The sequence below is a fragment of the Mauremys reevesii genome, linkage group 1 (genome assembly GCF_016161935.1).
Source record: "Mauremys reevesii isolate NIE-2019 linkage group 1, ASM1616193v1, whole genome shotgun sequence".
In the NCBI taxonomy this organism is placed as follows: Eukaryota; Metazoa; Chordata; order Testudines; family Geoemydidae; genus Mauremys; species Mauremys reevesii.
In genome coordinates this window covers 223,924,202-223,946,321 of record NC_052623.1, presented here as the reverse complement: position 1 = coordinate 223,946,321, position 22,120 = coordinate 223,924,202, and the positions used below count along the sequence as shown (strand labels likewise).

Sequence of the window (22,120 nt, the reverse complement as noted above, 5' to 3'; positions counted from 1 at the left end):
AATAGCTCTTCACTGTCCCTTGTCCAATTTTCACTGTTCCACTTAAAATGTGAACAACACAACTGGATGCAAGGTTTTGGTATTGGTCTTACCAATGTTGAATAGAGAGAAAATCAGCACCCTATTTCTAGTCATTATTCTCTTATATATACTTCCAAGAATTGTGTTGGCCATTTTGGCCAGCATCACCCTGGGATTTCATGCTGAGTTGTTTGTCCATTATGACACATAAATCCTTCTCAGAGTCACATATGTATGACCTTGCATTTTATCAAAACTCACTTATACAAGGGAATTCCATACTCAGTCACCTTCACCTACTGCTGTCCCTTTTCTCTTTCCTTTTCTCCAGGATCTGCATGTACCATTTTTGGGGGAGTTCTCCTCCTCTTTGCCTGTGAGCAATGTGACCCCCCTGGATGGACTGACCAAACCCAGGCCCTAGGCAGAGTCAGAAGCCTGGGTTCCCTGCTAAAGCACAAACATCAACCCTGGGGCCACCTCCTCTCTCTGGTCATTTCCTTTGTCCCGCACATCTGTCTTGAAGACACAACCCCTGGAATGGATTAGCACAGCCCCTGAGATTTCCCTTCTCAGTCTCCAAGGATCACTACACTCTATTACATGTCTCAATAATGTTGTCTTCTGTTTTTCCCTTTCAAAAGTAAATTGTTTTATTCCTAGTCTCTTCATAAGACTCTCCCACCCCCAAACTTCCTGCTTCCAATCATCTGCTTTCACCTTCTGTCAGCCTTTTCTATCTCCATTGTATCTGTGTACAGATGAAGTGACCAAACTGAATGCAGGATTTGTGGTAAAGGAAAGAAAGACATTTCTGTGAAATAGCAATGTACTCTGCATGCGTTCTGGTACTGATTTCACTGAGGGTTCATCCAGAGAACACTTCTGGCTTCTCCACTGGTCAGTACTCAGCTCAGCGTTGATATTAAACTATATTTGTAGATGGCATTGGAAATAAATATTCCACTGTGTGAACATGATCAGTTTTACTGGGGTTTCTAGTAACAACTCAGTGATTTGTTACTTGTAGCTTTATTGGTTCAGTGGAAATCCAGACTCTGATTAACCTTCCCCTTGTCACTATTGTCTATAAAGTATTTATTATCCTAGCAGAAATATTCTTCCTTTGTATTTATCGCTAATGGGGAATTCTTTTCTCCATTTGTTTAATTTTAGGTGTGAATTACCCAGGGGGAATTTCCCATTTATCTCCTTGGATTCAATGAATGTTTCAAATCTGAATTTGCTTTAGGAACAACCATGTTGCTCACTGCAGAATGTTCTCTTGCTGGTGTCTCACTTTTACCACATGCCAGTGTAAACCACCCCACCCGCTTCAAATAGCTTGCCATACCCAGAGGTGGTCCACCCTTGTCTCTTGGTTTGTTCAGTCTCAGCCTCTCCCCGTGGAAACTGCACAATTCATCTGGCAAGAAAAACTTTCACTATGGGGAAGACTTTCAGAAAGGATTTAATAAGAAAAGGCACAAATTGAACCTGAAGAAATTACAGGGATAAAAAGCAGGAAACTTCCATCCTGGTCAATCAATGGAAGTTACACAGAGGAAATCTCTGAACTTTTCCCAATCACACTTGTATTTCCTGCAACTTCACACAAACCCTAAAGAAACATCTGCTTTGTCTATCTACCAGGCAGGAGTGTCTCTGGGAATCATGCCAGAGGAGCATTTCTGAGAGAAAGAGGAAAGCTTTTACATTATCCCAAGGTTATTTGGTCCAATCGCATTTCTCTGATACTGATCCCCCAGAGTCACCATGTCCCACATCATCATAACTTGTGTCTCCAGGAGGCAGGAACAGGGTTTCTTTCTCTGTTGCAGAGACACCTTCATTCCTTAGAGAGTGCAGACTCCAGCCTAAAATACAAAGAGAGACACATACAGTCAGTGGATACATTTTATGGCTACATAGCAATGGTGGAGGGCACTCTCTGGTATGGGTTAGAAAATGTTCCCTCTTCGTTCTTCTCATTGGGTCCATGACAAATTTTAATCCATCATCTCTGTACATATTCTGGAAGTAAAATCCTTGGTTTCCAGACCATTTGCAGTTGCCAAGTGAGAACTGTAATCACCTGTCACTGCATGTACAAAACCCAATCACTTTCAGGAAGTAGCTCTTACTTAAAGGCATTGTATAATTCACTCTGCGCTAACACATAAGCATGTTATTCTTATCAAGTACTAAGTAATGCACATTTGATTGCCACTCCAATTCCTCTGAGGTGGCTGGTGGTGTCTCTGCTCATGACACAATGGGGAAGGGAGGGGAGGGGAGAGGAGATGATGGCCAAGGATAATGGGCAAAGCCTGACTTTTACAGGAAGTGTCATGGGCTCTAACAATGCACATCAGTAACAGGACTTTGGTTTATAAGATTCTGTCCAAAAGATACACACACAATAAACTGGTCGGAATCCAGTAATCCAGGGTGTGGCAGCCACACAAGGATTTGAACCTAGAGATTGAGGGATTTTGCTGCTTTTCCCATCCCCACTGCAAGCACTGAAGCCTCTGCTTTGAGGGAAAGAAGAGAAGAGAGAAAGAGAGGTGTTTTTTTCCCACAGGCGTTGGGTTGGCCAGGTTTGTTCCTTTGTGGTGTAATGCACATTTACACCCATCCCATTCTGTAGAGACACTGTGAAGTGCAAACTCACCTGTCTGTGAATCCCTGTTCCTGTCACTGCACCAGTGCCTTTCTCATCATTCTGCCCCAAACCAGGGTCATCTTCAGGCTCAGACACTTCTCTGGCATCATCATAACCATCCCCTGGGACATCTCCAGGCAGGGCAGGGGCATCTGACATGAAGATGTGAAGTAATTAAGAGAATATTCACAGTGAAGACAGAATTAAACTACAAGCTGCAGATGCACCAGCCTTACTGGTCCCTGGGGATCTCTCAGCACTTCCACCCTCAGGGTGGTAAGCCCTCTCTGGAACCCTCAGATTGAAGGGATTTACAGATCACATTGATTTGATACATTTCAATAGTTGGTTGAGAGGATCCTAGAGCTCCCAGATGACAAGGGGATGGGAGTTGTAGAAAGATGTGACTGGGATCTAGTACAGAGGGATCGCTCCACAAGGCATTTGGTTACAATAATTACAAATGTAAATGACTTGGAATTCTTCAGAGTTTGTTCCTGGCTTCCTAAATTTGATAATATTTTAAAATGTCTTTTCAATGCGTTCTCCTGATAAGGTTTACCCCATAAACTGCCATCAGTCTCCAATGCACTGAAACCACTGGGAGCTGAGCCAGCTAATAAGGGTCAGAAATGGGACTTTGGGTGTAAAATCTCTATGTCCCCCTCTCTTCCCCCTGTCAAAGCATGTCTGACACAGATGTATATAAGCTGCCATAGCTGCATGTCAGGAAAGGCTGGCAGGGAACATTGCTCCTATGTGAAGGTCTCTCCTTTGATATTACCTCTTTACAACTAGTGAGTAACCCTAGTGCTCATGGCAGTGTGGGTCAAGGTCAGTGATCTGAGCCAAGTACCGCGTGGGCAGCTCATGAGCAAACTGCTCCTTCAATCCCTGCAATGGGCCTCTGTCATGACCTAGGACATCACACGCTTTCCTACCCCTGGAACTCCACACAGCTCTTGTAATGCACCTGGTCAGCGCCCCCAGTGTTACGCCAATAGACAATACTGGTGGGTGAACTTTGTGGTTTTCTTAACAAACCACTATTGTTCCTACTGGGAAATACAGTTAGTTTTTTGTCAAGGTGATGTTGCTTCCAGGAGGCGGATTCACTTCTCACCTTGGCCATCTGGAGTCTGGGAGACGTCGTTCAGGGCAGGCTCCTCCACATTATCATAATCCAACTGAGACCCCCCTGGGGAAGCTCCCTCTGAAACAGCAAATGCCACAGTCAGCCCCTGGCACCAGCAGCCTCTCTTCAGTGCAGGTGGCCCTTATAACTAGAGCTGTTTATCATGGCACTTCAGAGGGGAAGTAACAGGGGGCCCATGGTGAGAGGGCACAAGTCAGAGAACGACAGTAAAACAGGAGTCCCAGAAATAATTAGGGGCCAGTCCTGTCCCTGCAGAATCCAACAGCAGCTCTTGTATGTGTTTCAGTGGGAGCAGGATCTGGGCTTGTGCTGAGATAACAGGTTGGGACATGGGCGCTGCCAGGCCAGAGCCGGCCTATGTGAATCCAGCTGATTTCTGCAGGTTTGAATTTTCTTGTTTCCCTGGGGAGGGGGAACCTCCCCTCTGCACGATTTAAAGCTCCCACTGGGAGGTTGCTGTTCTGATCTTTTGTGAGCTCCTGCTCTCCACTAGCCTCTCAGGCAGCCCGGGGCTCAGCTTGGCAGCGCTCCAGCTTCTCAGCAGAACTGGCTCATCTGCTCAGTGTCTCCTCCCCCAGCCACAGGCTAAACTCCCAAAGGGCCCAAATTCATGGACTCCCTTGAGAGCAGCTGGGATAGAAATGACACCCTGTTTATACTTAGAGATGGGCCCAGGCCAGAAAGTTCAGATCCAGTGTTTTGCTTCAGCTTGTTATAGCAACAGGTGTCAGCTGCAAAACTGACATCTGGAGCTGGGGCCAGAATCTGCAAATCCCCCGTCCCCCAAAGTTCTGGTGGGTTCGGATCAGTGAGTTGGGCTGAGCCCATCTGTAATTATAACACAAGACAATCATCTCTCTCTCTAACATAGGCCAATATTCCTCTTCTCAGGAGTGAGAGACGAGCCCTGCTGGGCACTGACGCCTTCCACCCAAAGAGACTGACCCGTCTCCTCCAGCTCCTCACCTGGGAAGGTCACTGCAAATCACTCCCAGGGGTGTGTGCTCAGGAGATGGTCACATGTTCCCATCCTGAGATTCTGGCAGAAATCCTGTTCAATGGGATTAGACCCAACAGTGTAAAATGGGACCCGTGTGAGGGGAAATGGCTGCAATTGCAGAAGTGTCATAGAAATTCTGTTCTCTGCCTAGATTTGGGTCTCTCGGCCTGAGTCTACCCCTCCTGCATTACCTTGTTCTGATCCAGGATCATTTTCCCCCTCACTGTCCCCGGTGTAATACTGCAGCTTCATCACTGAGTCATCTGAATAGGAGACTGGAGAGACGAGAACCAGAAATTCATCACAGTGAGAACAGCAAAACTGTGGGACTGGGAACACACCCGGGGCCAGGAGCAGGATTTCCAGTTTCAGTCTATTCCTTCTTTTATAGGAGATGGTGACTCACATCGACTCTGAGTGGTCAGAGGCTGACACAGACTCTCCAAGAGAAATCTCCATGTTATTGTGGTAAATGTGACTGAGGGGATGCTACAATCTGACCTGAAATATACTGGGGTGAGTGAAGGGCACATCTTTGGCTGCTGGTCCAGGGAAGTTCCACAATGGTCCTGGCCTCCTCAGCCACAGAGGGGACTCCTCCTTCTTAAGGGTAAATACCCACCTCCCCCATGAATCAGTCGATCAGCTCTCTGTGGTGTTTCCAGATTAGGCAAAGACAGGCCCAGAGCAGAATCTGTGATTCCCTGTAACCATTTTAGCAGTGGTGCTGGGAGATGCCCTGAGCATGTTCCCTGAGCCCCACCACAGCACAGCCCTTGGGCAGGATGTTCCCATCAGACATTGAGACAAAATGGCACAAAGGATAACAGGGCTGTGACTCAAAGTCATGAGGCTCTCCTGCGATGATCTCTCTGCTCCATGGGACAGCCCACAACATTTTGGCACCTGAGGCAGGGAGCTCAAATGATGCCCCCATACCCCCTCGCTTGGGCCAAAACTTTGAAAGGTCTCAATTCTTCCTTCTTCCTGTTCTACTCCTCTCATGGTACTGCTCTGCTACCTACCCCAATAAAGAAGAACTAACAACTTAAAATGCCTTGTTCAAAAATTTTAAATAACACTTGACTTTCAAACGCCTAAACAGCAAATGTAACTTTTCTTGTCTGCATAGTAAACACTGGCATTTTTATCTGTTTGAATAATCAAAGTGGTGCTTTCTGTGCCTTCTTTGTTGCAAAGATTTGAACTGCTTCCTGCTGAAGGTCCACAGTCTTGGCCAGCTCATGCTCTATTGAGATGGTGGCAAGGCTGACCAGCCTCTCCTGTGTCATTGTGGAGCATAGGTGTTTTTTAATTAACTTCAGCTTGGAGAAGTTGCGTTCTCCACTGGCAACTGTTACAGGAAGTGTTAGAAGTATGCGCAGAGCAACAAAAGTATTTGGAAAGAGTGTGGCCATCTTATTTGTGCACATATATTCCAGAACAGCCTTTGGAGTTGATCCTGCTGAAATGTATCTTGAAAGGGCTTTCAGTTTGTCACCTAAATAACTCGCATCAATATTGCGCATGCCGTCATGTGTCAACACTGTCTCTGGTGCTCTGCATTACTGGTGTAGGTCTTCTTCAGGCATAGTGAGGTGTTTTGGAATATCATACAACATCCCGAATATACTGCTGTGTTCCTTGAGCTGCATGAAACGTTCTTCAACTGACTGTATTGCACAATCTAGCACCTGGTTAAAAAATTCAACTTTGAATTGTTCTCTTATGGGATTATCCCATGCCTCGTAATCAAAATATCTTCTTCTTCAGTGATTCTTGTATTCTTGAATGGATGAGAAAATAGCTTCAGCGTGAAGTTCCTCTGCCAACTTCTGTGCACTCTTCAGAACATTTTGAAATCCCTCATCTGTCCGGTAAGACTGTAGGTATGACTTTGCTTTGTCCAGTTGTTCCATTGCTCCAGATATATCAAGGTCAACACCTTGGAGTCTCTTGTTTACAACATTTATTTCAAACAGTATGTCCTGCCACAACACAAAGCCACACAGAAATTTGAAGTTATATATGTTTCTGGGGATTCCATTTCCCTCTGCCACTGTTCTCCCAGATTCCTGTCATAGCATTATCCTCCATAATGGCAACTATGGCATCATCTATCTTCCCAATTTGGTGTTTGATAGGGTTTAATGCCTCCAGTCGCCTTTCCCATCTTGTGGTACTCAGTGGTTTCAGTGTCAGAGAGAATGTTCCCAGATGTTGCCTCAAAATTTGCAATCGATGTGTTGATGCAGAGAAAAATACATAGATGCTTTGAATTACATTTAAAAATTCAGCAGCCTCACTAGAAGCTGATGCTGCATCACTGATCACCAAGTTCAATGTATGGGACATTGAACTGTATGGGACAAAAAGAGCTCAATGGTTTAACTCTCGGATCTGTGTCTGCACTCCTCTATTCTTTCCTCTCATGTGGCACCATTATCGTAGACCTGACCTCTCATGTCAGTTATCGCAATTCCTGTATCTTCCAGCTTTTTAAGCACATTTGTTATACTAGCTCCTGTAGTATCATCAATGTCAATAAATTTTAGGTTGCATCCGATGAAGTGGGTATTCACCCACGAAAGCTCATGCTGCAAAACGTCTGTTAGTCTATAAGGTGCCTCAGGATTCTTTGCTGCTTTTAATAAATTCTAGAAAATGTTCTCTGACAGTCACCATTGCAGGGACATTTTCACTAGGTTCTGTTGTTACAAAAAACACCATTAAAGTCATTTGTTCAGTATGGCTGATGTCAGGTGTGCAGTCCAGAATAACAGAGTAATATCTTTAAAAAGCGACAAAGACTCCTGTGGCACCTTATAGACTAACAGAAGTATTGGAGCATAAGTTTTCGTGGGCAAATACCCACATTGTCATAGTAATATCTTGGTGACTTCAGATGTGCCACAATCTTATGTTTGACTTTTGTTGCCAGTAACTGTATGATCTCATTTTGAATTGTTTTTCCAAGGTAGTGGTGTGTGTACATTTCTTGGGTGGTGACTCTTCTTAGATGCTCCTGGTGTACAGCATCAAACTCAGCCATCAACTCCACAATTTTAAGGACGTTTCCATTGTTTGGCACATACAACTGATCTGAAGTGCCACACAGTGCTAGGTTTTGGGTAGCAAGAATTCTCACAATGGCAATGAGCCTTTTAGGAACCTTTTGCCAGTAAAGAGACTCTGCTGCAATCTTGTCTTGATGCTGATCATCTATGGTGGCCTTTAACCTTAGTCTCATCTCAAGCTCTTTCCAGCTATGGAATGCTCTCTGGTGATTTGCTGCCTTCCCACGGCATGCCCCATTTCTAGTCAGATTTTTCCAGTTCTTTGTTCCTGTAGAACCCAATGTGTCTGGAACATTAGACTGGAAGAGTCTGCAACAAAAAAGTATGCAGCATTCTGGGTTTTTGAGTACATAAGCCATGGCCTCTCCACTTTGTCACCATTGGGGATTTCACACCAGTAATGTGTTAGATGGAAACTTCTATTTTCATTGTCTTTGGGGAACATGAAGTTTTTCACTTGCTGTGGCCCATGCAGTACAAGGAAGTCCCTCAGACAACTGCTCAAGTCGGTCCATAGTCCTGGATCATCTAGACTTAAGGAACTAAACTCAGCAGCAGCTGTTTCTAGCACCTCCACCACACTCTTCTCTGATCTACACTTTTCTTTAGGAATGTGCATGATTACATCCATTTGAGATGGAGATATGGATGCTGTAGTAGCTGCCAGGTCACCTGCACTCTGACTAACTGGAAGATCAGGCATCTCCTCACCACTCACATACTCACTGGGGCTGGAAGTCTATATATCTCAGGAGAGCTCCTTCCTGCTTAGCTAGAAAAGCTTCCTTTGCTTTCTTTCTTTTTCTGAATGCTGCCCCAGAGGGGCGTTTTCTTCTTTCACTCATGACTGCTGTCCTGTGCCAGCTAGAGTGGCTCTCAACACTCAATGGAAGGGGACAAATAAGCAGGCTGGTAGCAGGGCCTGAGTGAGGGAAGATATCAGCATCTTAAGGGCCTAACTGGCTCCTACTACTTCAGTTGACTGCCTGTTCTCCTCAAGTGGGTTCAGGGAAGCAGCAGGAAACAGGAAGCTCCCTGTGAAGCTGGTATTAATCAGTCCAGGCTCCTGGGGGTGCTCGAGAGGTACATAAGAGGCTCCTCCTCCTTTCTCTCCCTGCAGCTCCTGCTGCTTTCATTTATTCCCTCTCACCTTTTCTCCTGCCTGCCTGTTATGTCTCTTGTGCCCCCCTTCCTCTAGCACAGCACTCCACCATCTCTGTGCGTCTAGAGCAGAGAGATACATATGCACCAGCAGCAGACACAATTTTCTACACTCTGGGTCCTAGTGGCAACCCCCCATAGTCTGGCACCTGAGGTGGCCACCTGAGTTCACCTCATAGTAAGGACAACCCTGCTGCGCAGGGGGCAGGAGGGAGGGAGCTCAATAGACCAGTGACTGCGGTGGGAGGGGGGCACAGAACATCCCCTGCTCCAATGCTCCAGAGCAGTTTTCAAATGATAGTTTAGCCTGGCCCCAGACAGTCGCTTTCCTGACCCCTCACTGGTTACACTCCAAGGCTGCAGGATGGGCAGATAGGACATTAACTGTCCCTAGAATTGGGACTCACAGTGTATGTTGGGAAGGAATTCCATCTCCATCAGTTTACAAGAGTAACTGCTGGTCTCAACACAGAGCCAGCTACCAGAGCTACAGCTTGGCAAATAAATAAATAAATAAATAAAAATAGATGGTTTGGTTCTCTGGTCATTGGGGAAGAAAAGCAAACTAACTTGAAGATTGTTTTGAGTTGATCCAAAAATGACTTTTTGGGGAAATTTTTGGCAAATGAAAAAGTAAAAAAAAAGTTTAATGTTGACTGAAATCATTTGGACATTAGTTAATATTTGTTTGTTTATTTGTTTTTTATAGATAAAATTAAAGGAAATTTCTAATGGAAAAGTAATATAAAACTGAAAAAAACCAAAATGTTTTCTTTAGAAAGTGTTGAAATGAAATGAATTGTTCTGTGTGTATTTGGAACAATTGGGTGGAATTGTCAGGAATTTGTGAAATGTTTCAGTGTCTCTGAATCTGCATTTTTCACCAAAACATTTTGCAATGGAGACTTGTGCCCAGTCCCAATGACAAGCTCACAGGACTGAAGATGCAATGATATAACTCTGGGTCAGGGCCTCAGATCAGTGGCGTAGCCAGGTTCTAAGTGCAGGGGGAGGAAACATAAAAAAGGCACCCCCCGCTTGGCTCCTCCTCTGGCTGCTGTGCGTCCCCCCCCCCTTGGCTGGCTCCTTCGGCCATGCCGCACCCCCCCCCCCGCTCCTTCGGCCACGCTGTGCTGCGGCCATGCTGCGCCACCGGTCTGGGGGGAGGTGGCCGGGCGCAGTGCAGCCCGGCCTGGCCGAGGAAGTTTTTTGGGGGGGACAGAAGAGGTGAGAAAGTTTCACGTGTCCCCGGGCGGGACTCACCAGCTGCTGAGCGACTTCGGAGGAAGCCATGACACCGCGCCGGGCAGCCGCCACGGCAGTGGGAAGGGAGAAGCGCGCAGAAAGCTCCAGGCAGTTGGAATGTAACCAGCAGCTAGAGGGTCCATGCGGGGGTGCGTGGTCAAGCAACCGGGCGGGGCGGGGCTGGGGGCAGGGGGGTGGGGTCACGGGAGCAACCCGAAGGGCGTGGATGCGCAGTAACCGCTTCACACCCCTGCCCCGGGCGATCCCCGCAGGTGGCGGCCTGGAGTCTTGGACGTGACATGAGCAGGGAGTGGATGGTCGGTCCCTACCCTACCCCCCATCCCGCACATGGGCCACAAGCCGCTGCCGTGAGATGCTGCTGCTATCACATTAGCAAGGGGCAGGAAGCACTCAGCCGCCGAGCCCTGAGCCACCGCGGGGCGGCGCGGCGATGTTGGGGCCACGCTGAGCTTGGGGCATGCTGGCCAGAGCTGGCCCCTCACTCCTCTGGCTGCACCTACCAAACCCCATGGCTCCTCTGGCTGTGCTGCCCCCCCTTGCCTGCAGGAGCCCAGTGCCGGCCCCGCATGCCAAGCTTCAGAGCTGAGCATGGGCCCCGCCTGCTGGCACCATGGTAACCCCTAACTATGGTGCCGCTTTTGGAAAATGTGCTGAGGGGAAGCGGCTGCTTCCCCTGCACCCGCCCTAGCTACACTACTGCCTCAGATCAAAAGGCAGGGCCGGCTCCAGACCCCAGCGCCAGCGCACGCCAGGCGGCATTTTGCCGGCAGGGCGGCAGGCAGCTCCGGTGGACCTTCCGCAGTCATGCCTGCGGGAGGTCCACCGGCGCCGCGGGACAGGTGGTCCTGCCGCAGGCGGCGGGGGGTCCGTTGCTGCCGCGGCGCCGGTGGACCTCCTGCAGGCAGGACTGCGGAGGGTCTGCTGGTCCCGCGGCTCTGGTGGACCTCCCGCAGGCATGACCTCTGCTCCACCGGAGCCGCGGGACCAGCGGACCCTCCGCAGGCACGTCTGCAAGAGGTTGCCCGGAGCCGCGGGACCAGCGTGCTTGGGGCGGCCAAATTCCTAGAGCCGCCCCTGTCAAAAGGGCATTAGATAGCTGCTCCCTGTTAAGAGAGAGACACACAGACCTGAGCGACTGAACATCTCCTGCTTCTCTCTCATCAGGTTATAATCAATCTCCTCATACACGGCCTCAGAGAAGGGATCCAAGGGTCTTCTGGAACCTGAAAACAAAGGGCAGGGTTTGCACAGGGTCACTGAAACCAGAGATGGGAAACACTATGGGATCATCCAGCCCTCCCCCCGGGGCCCAATGTGATCCTACAACACATTCCCAGTGCTGGAATTGAAATGAGCCAGGGGACAGGGTTTCTTTCCACAACAGCCCTTTGATAATGGTTCTCAGGGGTAGTTCGCTGTCAGGAAGCTTCCTCACATTCATCTTAAATGTCCCCTTTTTATTCTCATCCCATTATTCTGGGCTATTCCCCTTTGGAGCAGCTTAAATAATGCTTCTCCCATGATGCTGTCTATCGGCAAAATGGTGATAACACCTTTTTTTTTAAAATTGAGTTTAAGGCCAGGAGGGACCATTAAAACATCTAGTCTGACCTCCTGTATAACACAGGCCACTGCATTTCACCCAGATACCCCTAGGTCTGAGCCCAAAGATGCATTTAGACTAAAGCATTTCAGTCCTCGGCAGAATAAGCTCTTGTGTGCCACAGGCAGAAAGCAGGAACGACAAAGGTACCACCAATGCCCAAGGCCCCTGCAATGGCAGGGAACTGACTAGGTGAGAGATGCCTAGATAATCCTGGCAGGTGATCCATGCTCCATGCTTCAGAGGAAGAGGAAAATCCTCCAGGGTCCCTTTTTGCCAATCTTCCCTGGGGGAAAATTTCTTCCTTACCCCAAATCTGACAATCAGTTTGAACCTGAGCATGTGGAAAAGACACCAGCCACATATCTTAGCAAGAGGTTTCTCTGAACCACCTCAGAGGACTGGTCCAGCCCATCCAGCATCCCAGCTCCCTCTGTAGCTAATGTCTGATGCTTCAGAAGAGGGCAAGAAACAAAACAAAGCAAAACAAAACACAAATATGGGGGCTTCCCAGAATTCTTTCCTGACCCCGGCAGGTAACTGGCTGAAGCCCTGAAGCATGAAGTCTGATTATAGTCAGAGGTGAAAGTAAGCCGGTCCGGTCCGGCGTACCGGCAAGAGCCAGTACGCTGTGCTGGACCACACCGGCTTCTGCGGCGGAGATTTCAAGGGCTCTGGGCTCCCCGCAGAGTCCTTTAAATCTCACCCACAGCTCGGCGCCCAGGCTGTGGCTGTGATTTAAAGGGCTCGGAGCTCCTGTGGCTGTGGGGAGCTCAGAGCCCTTTTAATTCCGCCCCGCAGCTTTGGCAGCCGGGCTGGGGCCGGGATTTAAAGGGCTCAGAGCTCCCCACCACTGCGGGGAGCCCCGAGCCCTTTAAATCCCCCCCGCAGCTCTGGCGGCTGGGCCGGGGCTGGGATTTAAAGGGTCCAGAGATCTGCGGTAGCTGGAGCCCCGGGCCCTTTAATTTGCCCCTGAGCCCCAGGGGCTCCCAGCCACCTCTGCAGCTGGGAGCCCCAGGTTGATTTAAAGGCCCTGGGGCTCCCAGCCACAGCCAGTGCCCCAGGGCCTTTAAATCTTGAGATGCCCCGCCTCTTCCAGTTGAGGCCACACCTCTTCCAGATGAGGCCTCACACCCCTCAGGACTCCGGCAGTACCGGTAAGTCTTGTAAGTTACTTTCACCCCTGATTATAGTCATTGTCTTACTGCAAAGTTGTGAATGTTACGTGTATGTTGATGGCCACCCCGTTCTCCATCTTCTTTCCAATGAGCTGTTATCTATATGTTTGTACAGTGTTTTATAGAAGTAAAATCCCCTACAAGTGCCAGCTTTCAGTACAATACAGTATAATCCTTTCCCACACATCTCCTTCCTAAGATTGTCTTTTCTACTGGATCACTCTCTTCACAACTATTTACCACAGCTCGATTTTAAGACACGTTTTTTCCCCCGACAATATTTCCAATTTCTCTAGGTTCTTTTTCCACGATGTCTCTCCTCATGATATTCAGAACCCCTCCCTGTGACAGATACTGCAACCCCAGGTAGTATCTTTGGGAATCACTGTATTAAATCTATGAATAGTTTAAGTTCTACTGCATTTGGGAGGGTTACCACAGCTCCTTCGGGAAGAAAAAACAGGGTGGGTGGGTGGGTGGGGGAGGCGTGATTAAGGTGAATCACTGAGACTGTAAACAACTCCAGAAAGATAACAGCCTTCAAGGTGGTTTATACACACTGGTTCAAACTCGGTTACCAGAGTCAAGAGACAAAGAAAACTTCTGGTATGAAAGGCTGTTTAAACAGACTAAGGGCCTTCATTTTGATTTATCAAATGGGCAGGACCTTCTGACCACGGGGATCCCAACACTGAATCATTGGACGGACGGTGGTCTACCAGGCTGCTGAGAGAAAGCTGGCTCGTAACTTGTGACTGCTGGCAATGCACTGGTCAGAGCCTTTGGGGAGAACGCACAGCATTGGGGCTGGCCTGTAGGCAGACTGGGTTGCTGGGGTATCACAGTGGAAGGCAGGGGGCTGTGCAGCATTAAAAACCCCTGGCCACAAGGAGGTGGGACAGAGGGTTCCCACCCAGAGACAGGTGATGGCTGGAGACCTGAGTAGGAACTCCTGGAGTGGATCACTGGAAGGTGGGGGGGATAGAGATGCAGCTTCTCTGAAACTGTCCCTAGCTAGTATCATCTCCAGATTTCATGACTGGACTGTTCAATTGCCAAACAGTTAATAAAATAGTAAATGAGAGAGGAGTTACCAGGCACCCCGTCCACCCTACCCAGCCTGGTACCACCCCTCACCCTGACACCCTGCAGCCCCCCTGCTCTTGCAGAGGCATTTCACACAGTGACATCAATCAGCACCCACCTCTGCGCTGTGCCCTGGCACTTCGCACCTGCGCCCCCAGGATGATTAAAACCAGGCAGAGCAGGGCCCCCAGGATAATGCAGACGACCACGGGCACCGTGACTCTCCCACTGTCAGTGGGAGGACGGCGCGGGGGAGCTGGATGGAAATGAACATGCAAAAGGGAGAGATTATTGTGTGAGAGTCGGGGGCGGGGGCAGGGAGCTCCCCAGACACTCATTGCAGGGCCCAGGACAGCAGGGTAATGGGCTGGGACACAGTCTGTGCACCATGGGGGCAGCTCACAGGCTGCTGTTTAAATCATAGGCCCTGCCTGGTTAGCTGGAGCCAGCAAACAGGAACCACCCTGCTCAGCAGGGCCTGCAGCTCCCACCCAGGTGTCATTCACCCTCAGATTTCCCAGGCCATGGAAAGGAGCTCCTTCCCTCAGGCTGCAGCTTGCAGCTCCTCCTCTGTGACCCAGCACCAGGGAAATGTAACCCTTGTTGGGAGGAGGGGGATGCTTTACCTGGGGTATTTGGAGAATCTGTCCTCTCTGTCACACCTGCAAAGGGAAAGGGAAGAGAGTTGGAGCCTGGAGCAAGGGCGAGGTGACGTGTTGGTTCCTGGGGGGAACCTAACCACTGAGAGTCCCTGGTTGTCTCCAGCTGTCACCTCCACAAACTCCCTCACAGCAGCACAGGGCCTGTGATGGATGCAGGGGTTATGTGGGCTGATGCCTGAGCCAATCTGACCCCACAAAGGTCCCACTCCACAGCATCCATGATGCTCCTGCACACAGGAGATGGGAAGGCCTAGTCTGGGACCAAGGGGGGGTGGGGGGAGAGGGGGCTGATCCATCCTCTTCCCTGAAAATTACAGCATGTAGCAGAAACATCTCCTGTCACTCACCTGAGCAATTCACAGCAGCATCTTCCTTATGACCACAGTTGCTCTCACCCCAGGGCTTGGCAGGACAGTCCCAGAGAGATGACTCTGTCCCTCTGCAGTTCAATGTCTCCACCCAGATGGGACCAGTCCCCTCGCCGAATACAGCCTTGTCCGGGGCAGATAAAGCAGATCCACAGCCCAGTAGTTTACACACAACGTTAGCATCTGCCATGTCCCAGGAGTCATCACAAACTGTCCCCCAGGAACCATGGTACCAAACCTCCACTCTGCCCGAGCATCCGTCCTCTCCTCCCACGACACGTAACTTCTCCTGGTCTGGAAATGTAGAAACCTCACATGTTACTGGGGCAGCTGGGAAAGTCCTTAGGGACCAAGAGTGAGATAGTAAGAAGCAGAGATACCTGTGCAGCTTGGAGAGTTCGGGCACTCGGTGAACGGGTTTCGATTTGGTTTTGTTTTTTTTCCTATGAAGAGAAAAAGCCGAGGTAAATGCACTGGGTTGTGCGTGACGTGGAAATAGAATTTATCTGTATTTTAACCCCCTAATTTCAGCACTGTATAAACTGAAATGTGAACTCGGGATCATTTAATACCTAATGAATTTGCTACTCAGATGCTACTGAGACACAGTGGGGGATTCCAGTCTTGAGACAAACTGCACGGCCCGGGCCCATCTCTGATTGTTCATCCCAAAAGGATTAATAACCACAGAGCTGCCTAATGATGGTCTCTAGGGAGAGGCTTTGCTTCGCTCACGCTACCTTATCTCACTGTATAACACTGGTCTCTTTTATAATTAACTGATTAATTTCCATGTTTGTTGTTAATCAGAGAAATGCTTATTCATATTCTTATTCATTCATACTCCTCCCACAGTATTCTTGCCAGCAAGTTAAAGAAGTCTGGGCTGGATGAATGGATGGTAAGGTGGATAGAAAACTGGCTAGATGGTTGGGCTCAACGGGTAGTGATAAATGATTCCATGTCTAGTTGGCAGCCAGTATCAAGTGGAGTGCCCCAAGGGTCGGTGCTGGGGCCGGTTTTGTTCAATATCTTCATTAATGATCTGGAGGATGGTGTGGACTGCACCCTTAGCAAGTTTGCAGATGACACTAAACTGGGAGGAGTGGTTGATACGCTGGAGGGTAGGGCTAGGATACAGAGGGACCTAGACAAATTAGAGGATTGGGCCAAAAGAAATATGATGAGGTTCAACAAGGACAAGTGCAGAGTCCTGCATTTAGGACGGAAGAATCCCATGCACTGCTATAGACTAAGGACCAAATGGCTGGGCAGCAGTTCTGCAGAAAAGGACCTAGGGGTTACGGTGGACGAAAAGCTGAATATGAGTCAACAGTGTGCCCTTGTTGCCAAGAAGGCTAATGGCATTTTGGGTTGTATAAGTAGGGGCATTTCCAGCAGATCGAGGGATGTGATCATTCCCCTCTATTCAGCACTGGTGAGGCCTCATTTGGAGTACTGTGTCCAGTTTTGGGCCCCACACTACAAGAAGGATGAGGATAAATTGGAGAGAGTCCAGCGGAGGGCAACAAAAATGATTAGGGGACTGGAGCACATGACTTATGAGGAGAGGCTGAGGGAACTGGGATTGTTTAGTCTGCAGAAGAGAAGAATGAGGGGGGATTTGATAGCTGCTTTCAACTACCTGAAAGGGGGTTCCAAAGAGGATGGATCTAGACTGTTCTCAGTGGTAGAAGATGACAGAACAAGGAGTAATGGTCTCAAGTTGCAGAGGGGGAGGTTTAGGTTGGACATTAGGAAAAACTTTTTCACTAGTAGGGTGGTGAAGCACTGGAATGGGTTACCTAGGGAGGTGGTAGAATCTCGTTCCTTAGAGGTTTTTAAGGCCAGGCTTGACAAAGCCCTGGTTGGGATGATTTAGTTGGGTTTGGTCCTGCTTTGAGCAGGGGGTTGGACAAGATGACCTCCTGAGGTCCCTTCAAACCCTGAGATTCTATGATTCTATGATTCTATATAAAAGGCTGTGAAAATATGTTTGTATCTTGTGTTAAGAATTTACATCGGCTTACACTGAGATGTGAACTACAACAAGTTCTATCCTTACACTTCAATTAATTGAGCACATTGCATACATGTGTGTATCCACATGCACATGCAGGTAGTTTCAGAATTACCAGTGCAAGAAATATGGGTCTCTTCTGCTCGGTTATCACACGACTTTGGATTCCAGGGCACTGATGGGCACTGCCAGAGGGAGCTGTGCTGCTCACTGCATCTAACGTGGTCCAGCCATGTGGGACCCTTTCCATATTCTGAGACTTCTGCAATATACCCTCCGTCCCCACAGTTCAGCTGTTTGCAGACAATTGTTGCGGTGACTTCAGACATCCCATTGGAGCAAACACTGCCCCACGTCCCATTGTAGAAAACCTCCAGCCGCCCGGCACAGTCACTGTCGCTCACCAGCCTCAGATCTGTGAACTCTAGAAGGAAATGCACAAAAGGGAATTTAAATCATCTGATTCTGAAATGAACTGGGGTGTGAAGAGTGAAATCGCAGCGATTGCTAATGATCCTGCACATCATTCTGCAGGAGCAACTGCTAGAGAACCACTCAAGAATGAGAGACTCTTTTAGACACCACAGGCCCCTTAGAAATACAGTGGGCATCTCTGGAAGGCCACCAGTTGCCAGCAACTACATACAGATTGTAACAGGCCTGGAAGGATTGTGACATTGGCAGACCAGATGCCAGCTCTTGCCCAGGCTGCAGGCATTAGCTAAGACCTGACAATCTCATATCTGGAGACCAGGCCAGGTCACCTGTGTGTTACTTTTGCTCAAAACAGGTATTAGTCTTGTAAGAATGTATTTAGTGTTTAGACTCTGTGAAATGGTGGTTAGTTGCTACAAGCATTAATCTCACTTGTAATGTAAAAAGGCAACTAAAATGATTAAGGGCTTGGAGAGGGTCCCATATGAGGAAATATTAAAGAGGCTAGGACTCTTCAGCTTGGAAAAGAGGAGACTAAGGGGGGATATGATAGAGGTATATAAAATCATGAGTGATGTTGAGAAAGTGGATAAGGAAAAGTTATTTACTTATTCCCATAATACAAGAACTAGGGGTCACCAAATGAAATTAATAGGCAGCAGATTTAAAACAAATAAAAGGAAGTTCTTCTTCACGCAGTGCACAGTCAACTTGTGGAACTCCTTACCTGAGGAGGTTGTGAATGCTAGGACTATAACAGCGTTTAAAAGAGAACGGGATAAATTCATGGTGGTGAAGTCCATAAATGGCTATTAGCCAGGATGGGTAAGGAATGGTGTCCCTAGTCTCTGTTTGTCAGAGGATGGAGATGGATGGCAGGAGAGAGATCACTTGATCATTACCTCTTAGGTTCACTCCCTCTGGGACACCTGACATTGGCCACTGTCGGTAGACAGATACTGGGCTAGATGGACCTTTGGTCTCACTCGGTATGGCTGTTCTAATGTCTGTGGTCCATGCTACATGAAAATATGTAAGTTTTGCTTTATAACTGAAAATGTTGGCTCTGAACTTGTGAGCTCAGGCACGGGAATCATCTTCCTCCCCTCCTCCATGCCCAAGGACTTTCAAAATCAGATGGGCCATCAAGGATTGGTTAATGGCCTTATCACACCCAGGGAGCACCACATGCAGAAGGCCTCCTCCCATCGCTTTGAAGGCTGGAAGAAGGAGCTAAAAAAATAGTAGATGTGAAGATTTTTCATCCTTTTGGCTATTTGAAGTATGACAAGGCTAGAGGCACCAAACTGAAGCCAGAGACCCCAAGGGGTTACCCTTGAGTCAGGGCTGAGGGACATTTGGAATTGACCGATCACTACAACTCTGTCACTCCTAGGATTTAAATGGTAACTAATTTGTGTGTAGATGTTTGCTTGCTTTAACCTGTATTTCTTTTTTTATTCTTTTTATTTCTTTTTTCCTAGTCAATGAACCTGCATATAGTTAATTACGATTGGCTACAAGCATTGTCTTTGGTGTAAGATCTAGGTTACCAACTGACCTGGGGTAAGTGACTGGTCTCTTGGGACTGGAAACAACCTGAATGTCAAGTGATTTTTGGGTGTAAGTCCAGTTTGTGTGTGGGTGGCCAGATAGACTGGAGAGTCTAAGGCAACTGTCTATGACTCCATGGTAAGCTTGATATAGTGATCCTGGAGTTCACATCTGTTACTGACTTGGTGAAATCTAATAGAATATACCACCAGTTTGGGGAGTTGCCCTGTTCTTCACATTTTGCCCAGAGGTGAGCACTCAGAGCTGTGAGCTACCCCAGACAGCGTGGCAGGGATCAAACAGTCTGACCTTCTGTAAAACAGCTTAATAGAGCCTAATAAGTTGAGTCTGACTTAAGCAGAGCTTCTAGAAAGGCATCCAGTCTAGACACCAAGACTTCAAGAGATGCAGAATGCACCATTTCCCTGGCAGTTTGTTCTGATGGTTAATCACCCTCCCGGTTAAAAACCTGCGCCTTATTTCTGAGGCAAATTTGTCTGGTTTCAGCTTCCAGCCATCGACTCTTGTTCTGCCTTTCTCCATTAGATTAAAGAGCCCTTTAGTAAGTGCTATGTTCTCTTGTGACCGTCATCAAGTTTCCTCTTCGTCTTTCTGTTAAGCTGAACAGATTCAGCATCTTAAATCTCTCACCGTAAGGCTTTTATTCAAGCCCTCAGATCACTTTTGTGGCTCTTCTCTGCTCCCTCTCCAATTTTTGTGGACATCAGACCTGGACACAGTATTCCAGTATCTGTCTCACCAGTGCCATATACAACAGTAACATTTAGTCCTCCCTCCTACTCTCTGCTCCCCTGTGTATACATCCAAGGTTCGCATTAGCCCATTTTGATAGAGCACTGGGAGCTCATGTTCAGTTATTTCTCCACTAGGACCCTACATCCTTTTCAGTCACTGCTTTCCATGATACTGTCTCCTTCAGACACCTGAGATGCAGTATTCTAACATTAGGGAAATCTTCCAATAGCTCCAGTATCTCTGGGTGGGAGCTGAAGACTTTCTAATGGTTACTCTGGTAGGTAGTTACACAGGGGAAAGAGAGGCAGAGACTGTCAGGAAAGTATCATTATCACCAATATCCTTAAACATCTGCCCCTCCATTAAATCCCTGGTAACATGGCTCACCAGAGCATTTCCAGAACAGACCTGAGCAGAGAACTCCGGCATCCTCTTTGTGTCTGCAGTTGTGCTGGCCCCAGCCCCTGGAAGGACACGACCAGAGATCGGATTCATTCCCAGAGCAGTTCACGTCATCCAGCCAGATCTGCCCGGATCCTTCCCGTAATGAGCAGAGACAGTTGCACTGATGGCATGTCCACATCCCAGTTGTTTGCAGACAACATTGGAGTCCAGTAGGTCCCAGAAATCATCACAGACTGTCCCCCAGCTGCCATTGTAATAAATCTCCACTCTCCCAGCACAGCGACCTGCCCCATTCACCAGTCTGATCCGCCTGCTTCCTGCAGGGATAGATCCCAGCTGTTAATATGTATTTTCCTACTGAACAGGGAATGCTTGTGAGATTTGGAAATGAATCACCTGAACAAACGACACCGACGTCCTCAGCAATTCCTGCCTGGGTTGTCTCAGATGTGGAGTTGTCACAGAGAGTCAGACGAGTCTCATTTCCTGCACACTGGACCCTTCTCAGCCCCACGGGGCCTATTCCTCGCTCAGACTTAGGGGGGTTATAAGCTTTCTCAGCGACTCCACACCGGAGCTGCCTGCACACCACGCTGGCATCATTCATGTCCCACTGGTCATCCAGCACTCTGCCCCACACACCATGGAAGGAAATCTCAACTCTTCCATCGCACCGGCTCTCTCCATTCAGCAGTCTGAGTGATTCAGAGCGACCTGGGCTCAGGAGAGATGGGAAATACACTGAATAACACTCCCTGTTATACACTAGAAATAATACAGAGTGTGCATGAAATTATGGACTGTTTCTCAATAAGAAGATATAAGCCAGTGATCAGAGTGTGTCATAGTGTTAAAGGGAACAACCTCTGTCAGAAGACACTTATTCTTTTGAATCTATAAGTGGAAGGTGCTATAAGGATTGTAACACTCTGAGCTTGACAGAAGGGCTTTCTAGCAGCCCCTGTAAATGAGTGAGCGAGGGAATTCCTGCAGGTTACTGATTGGGAAAATAGTCTCTGTGTGTGGTGGTAGAATGGCTGCTGAGGTTTGTAGTCACTTTATCCAGGCTTAAATGCCTGGAAACCAGTGAGTGGTGTCTGCACAAGCACTTAGCAGATGGGTCATGAATGATATAGGCAAGTTTGCCTTGAGGGAGTTTGGCCAATGGAAGAGCAGGGCTCACGGTGGTCAGGAACAGATTATTGTTGGTAAAATTCCTTAGTTCCCTCTGATCTTTGCTCAGTCGGTGGCAACTTTCTTGGTTCACCTGGGTCCAGTGCAGGAGCTCCCAGTGTGAGACAGTTCTCGGCACTGGTGGTTCTGACTGGAGCTGCCCCCTGAAGTGTGGTGTCATCTCTGAGCCCAACGTGAGATTCCAGCTGATCAATTCACACCACACTAAGCAGGTTGTGTGTGGGGCGGGGAAGGGGATGTTCTCTGTTGGTGAATATTGTGACTCCAACGTCAGTCTTTGCGTGTGTCTCAGAATCAGTGAGTCCTACAGCAAGGTGGTAAGTTAGGAATTACTCACCGAGTTCAGACCCAGCTGCAGCCAGGAGAGACTGACAATGGTAAAAGACAACAGCAGAGTCAGTGCAGGGCGCACCCACTGGCTGTGTCAGGTACAGCATGTACTAGTATGGCAACCTGACAGATGCAGTGTGTGTGCACTGGATCCAAACAGCTCAAGGATCTTGGTGCCAA

The 22,120-nt window shown here is 48.2% G+C and overlaps 1 protein-coding gene across 1 annotated transcript in view; it reads right to left on the bottom strand.

The window, feature by feature from the left end:
* Window positions 1–2,734: 2,734 nt before the first annotated feature.
* LOC120371877 (antigen WC1.1-like) overlaps window positions 2,735–22,120 on the bottom strand; it is a gene marked incomplete at its 3' end in the record, with an annotated part of 29,409 nt that continues 10,023 nt past the window's right edge. The window contains 12 exon segments of the mRNA XM_039488321.1: window positions 2,735–2,841; window positions 3,813–3,902; window positions 5,037–5,120; window positions 11,477–11,572; window positions 14,335–14,472; window positions 14,843–14,878; window positions 15,226–15,540; window positions 15,627–15,689; window positions 17,382–17,690; window positions 20,420–20,551; window positions 20,554–20,733; window positions 20,813–21,130. Of these exon segments, the coding sequence (XP_039344255.1) occupies window positions 2,735–2,841; window positions 3,813–3,902; window positions 5,037–5,120; window positions 11,477–11,572; window positions 14,335–14,472; window positions 14,843–14,878; window positions 15,226–15,540; window positions 15,627–15,689; window positions 17,382–17,690; window positions 20,420–20,551; window positions 20,554–20,733; window positions 20,813–21,130 (1,868 nt within the window).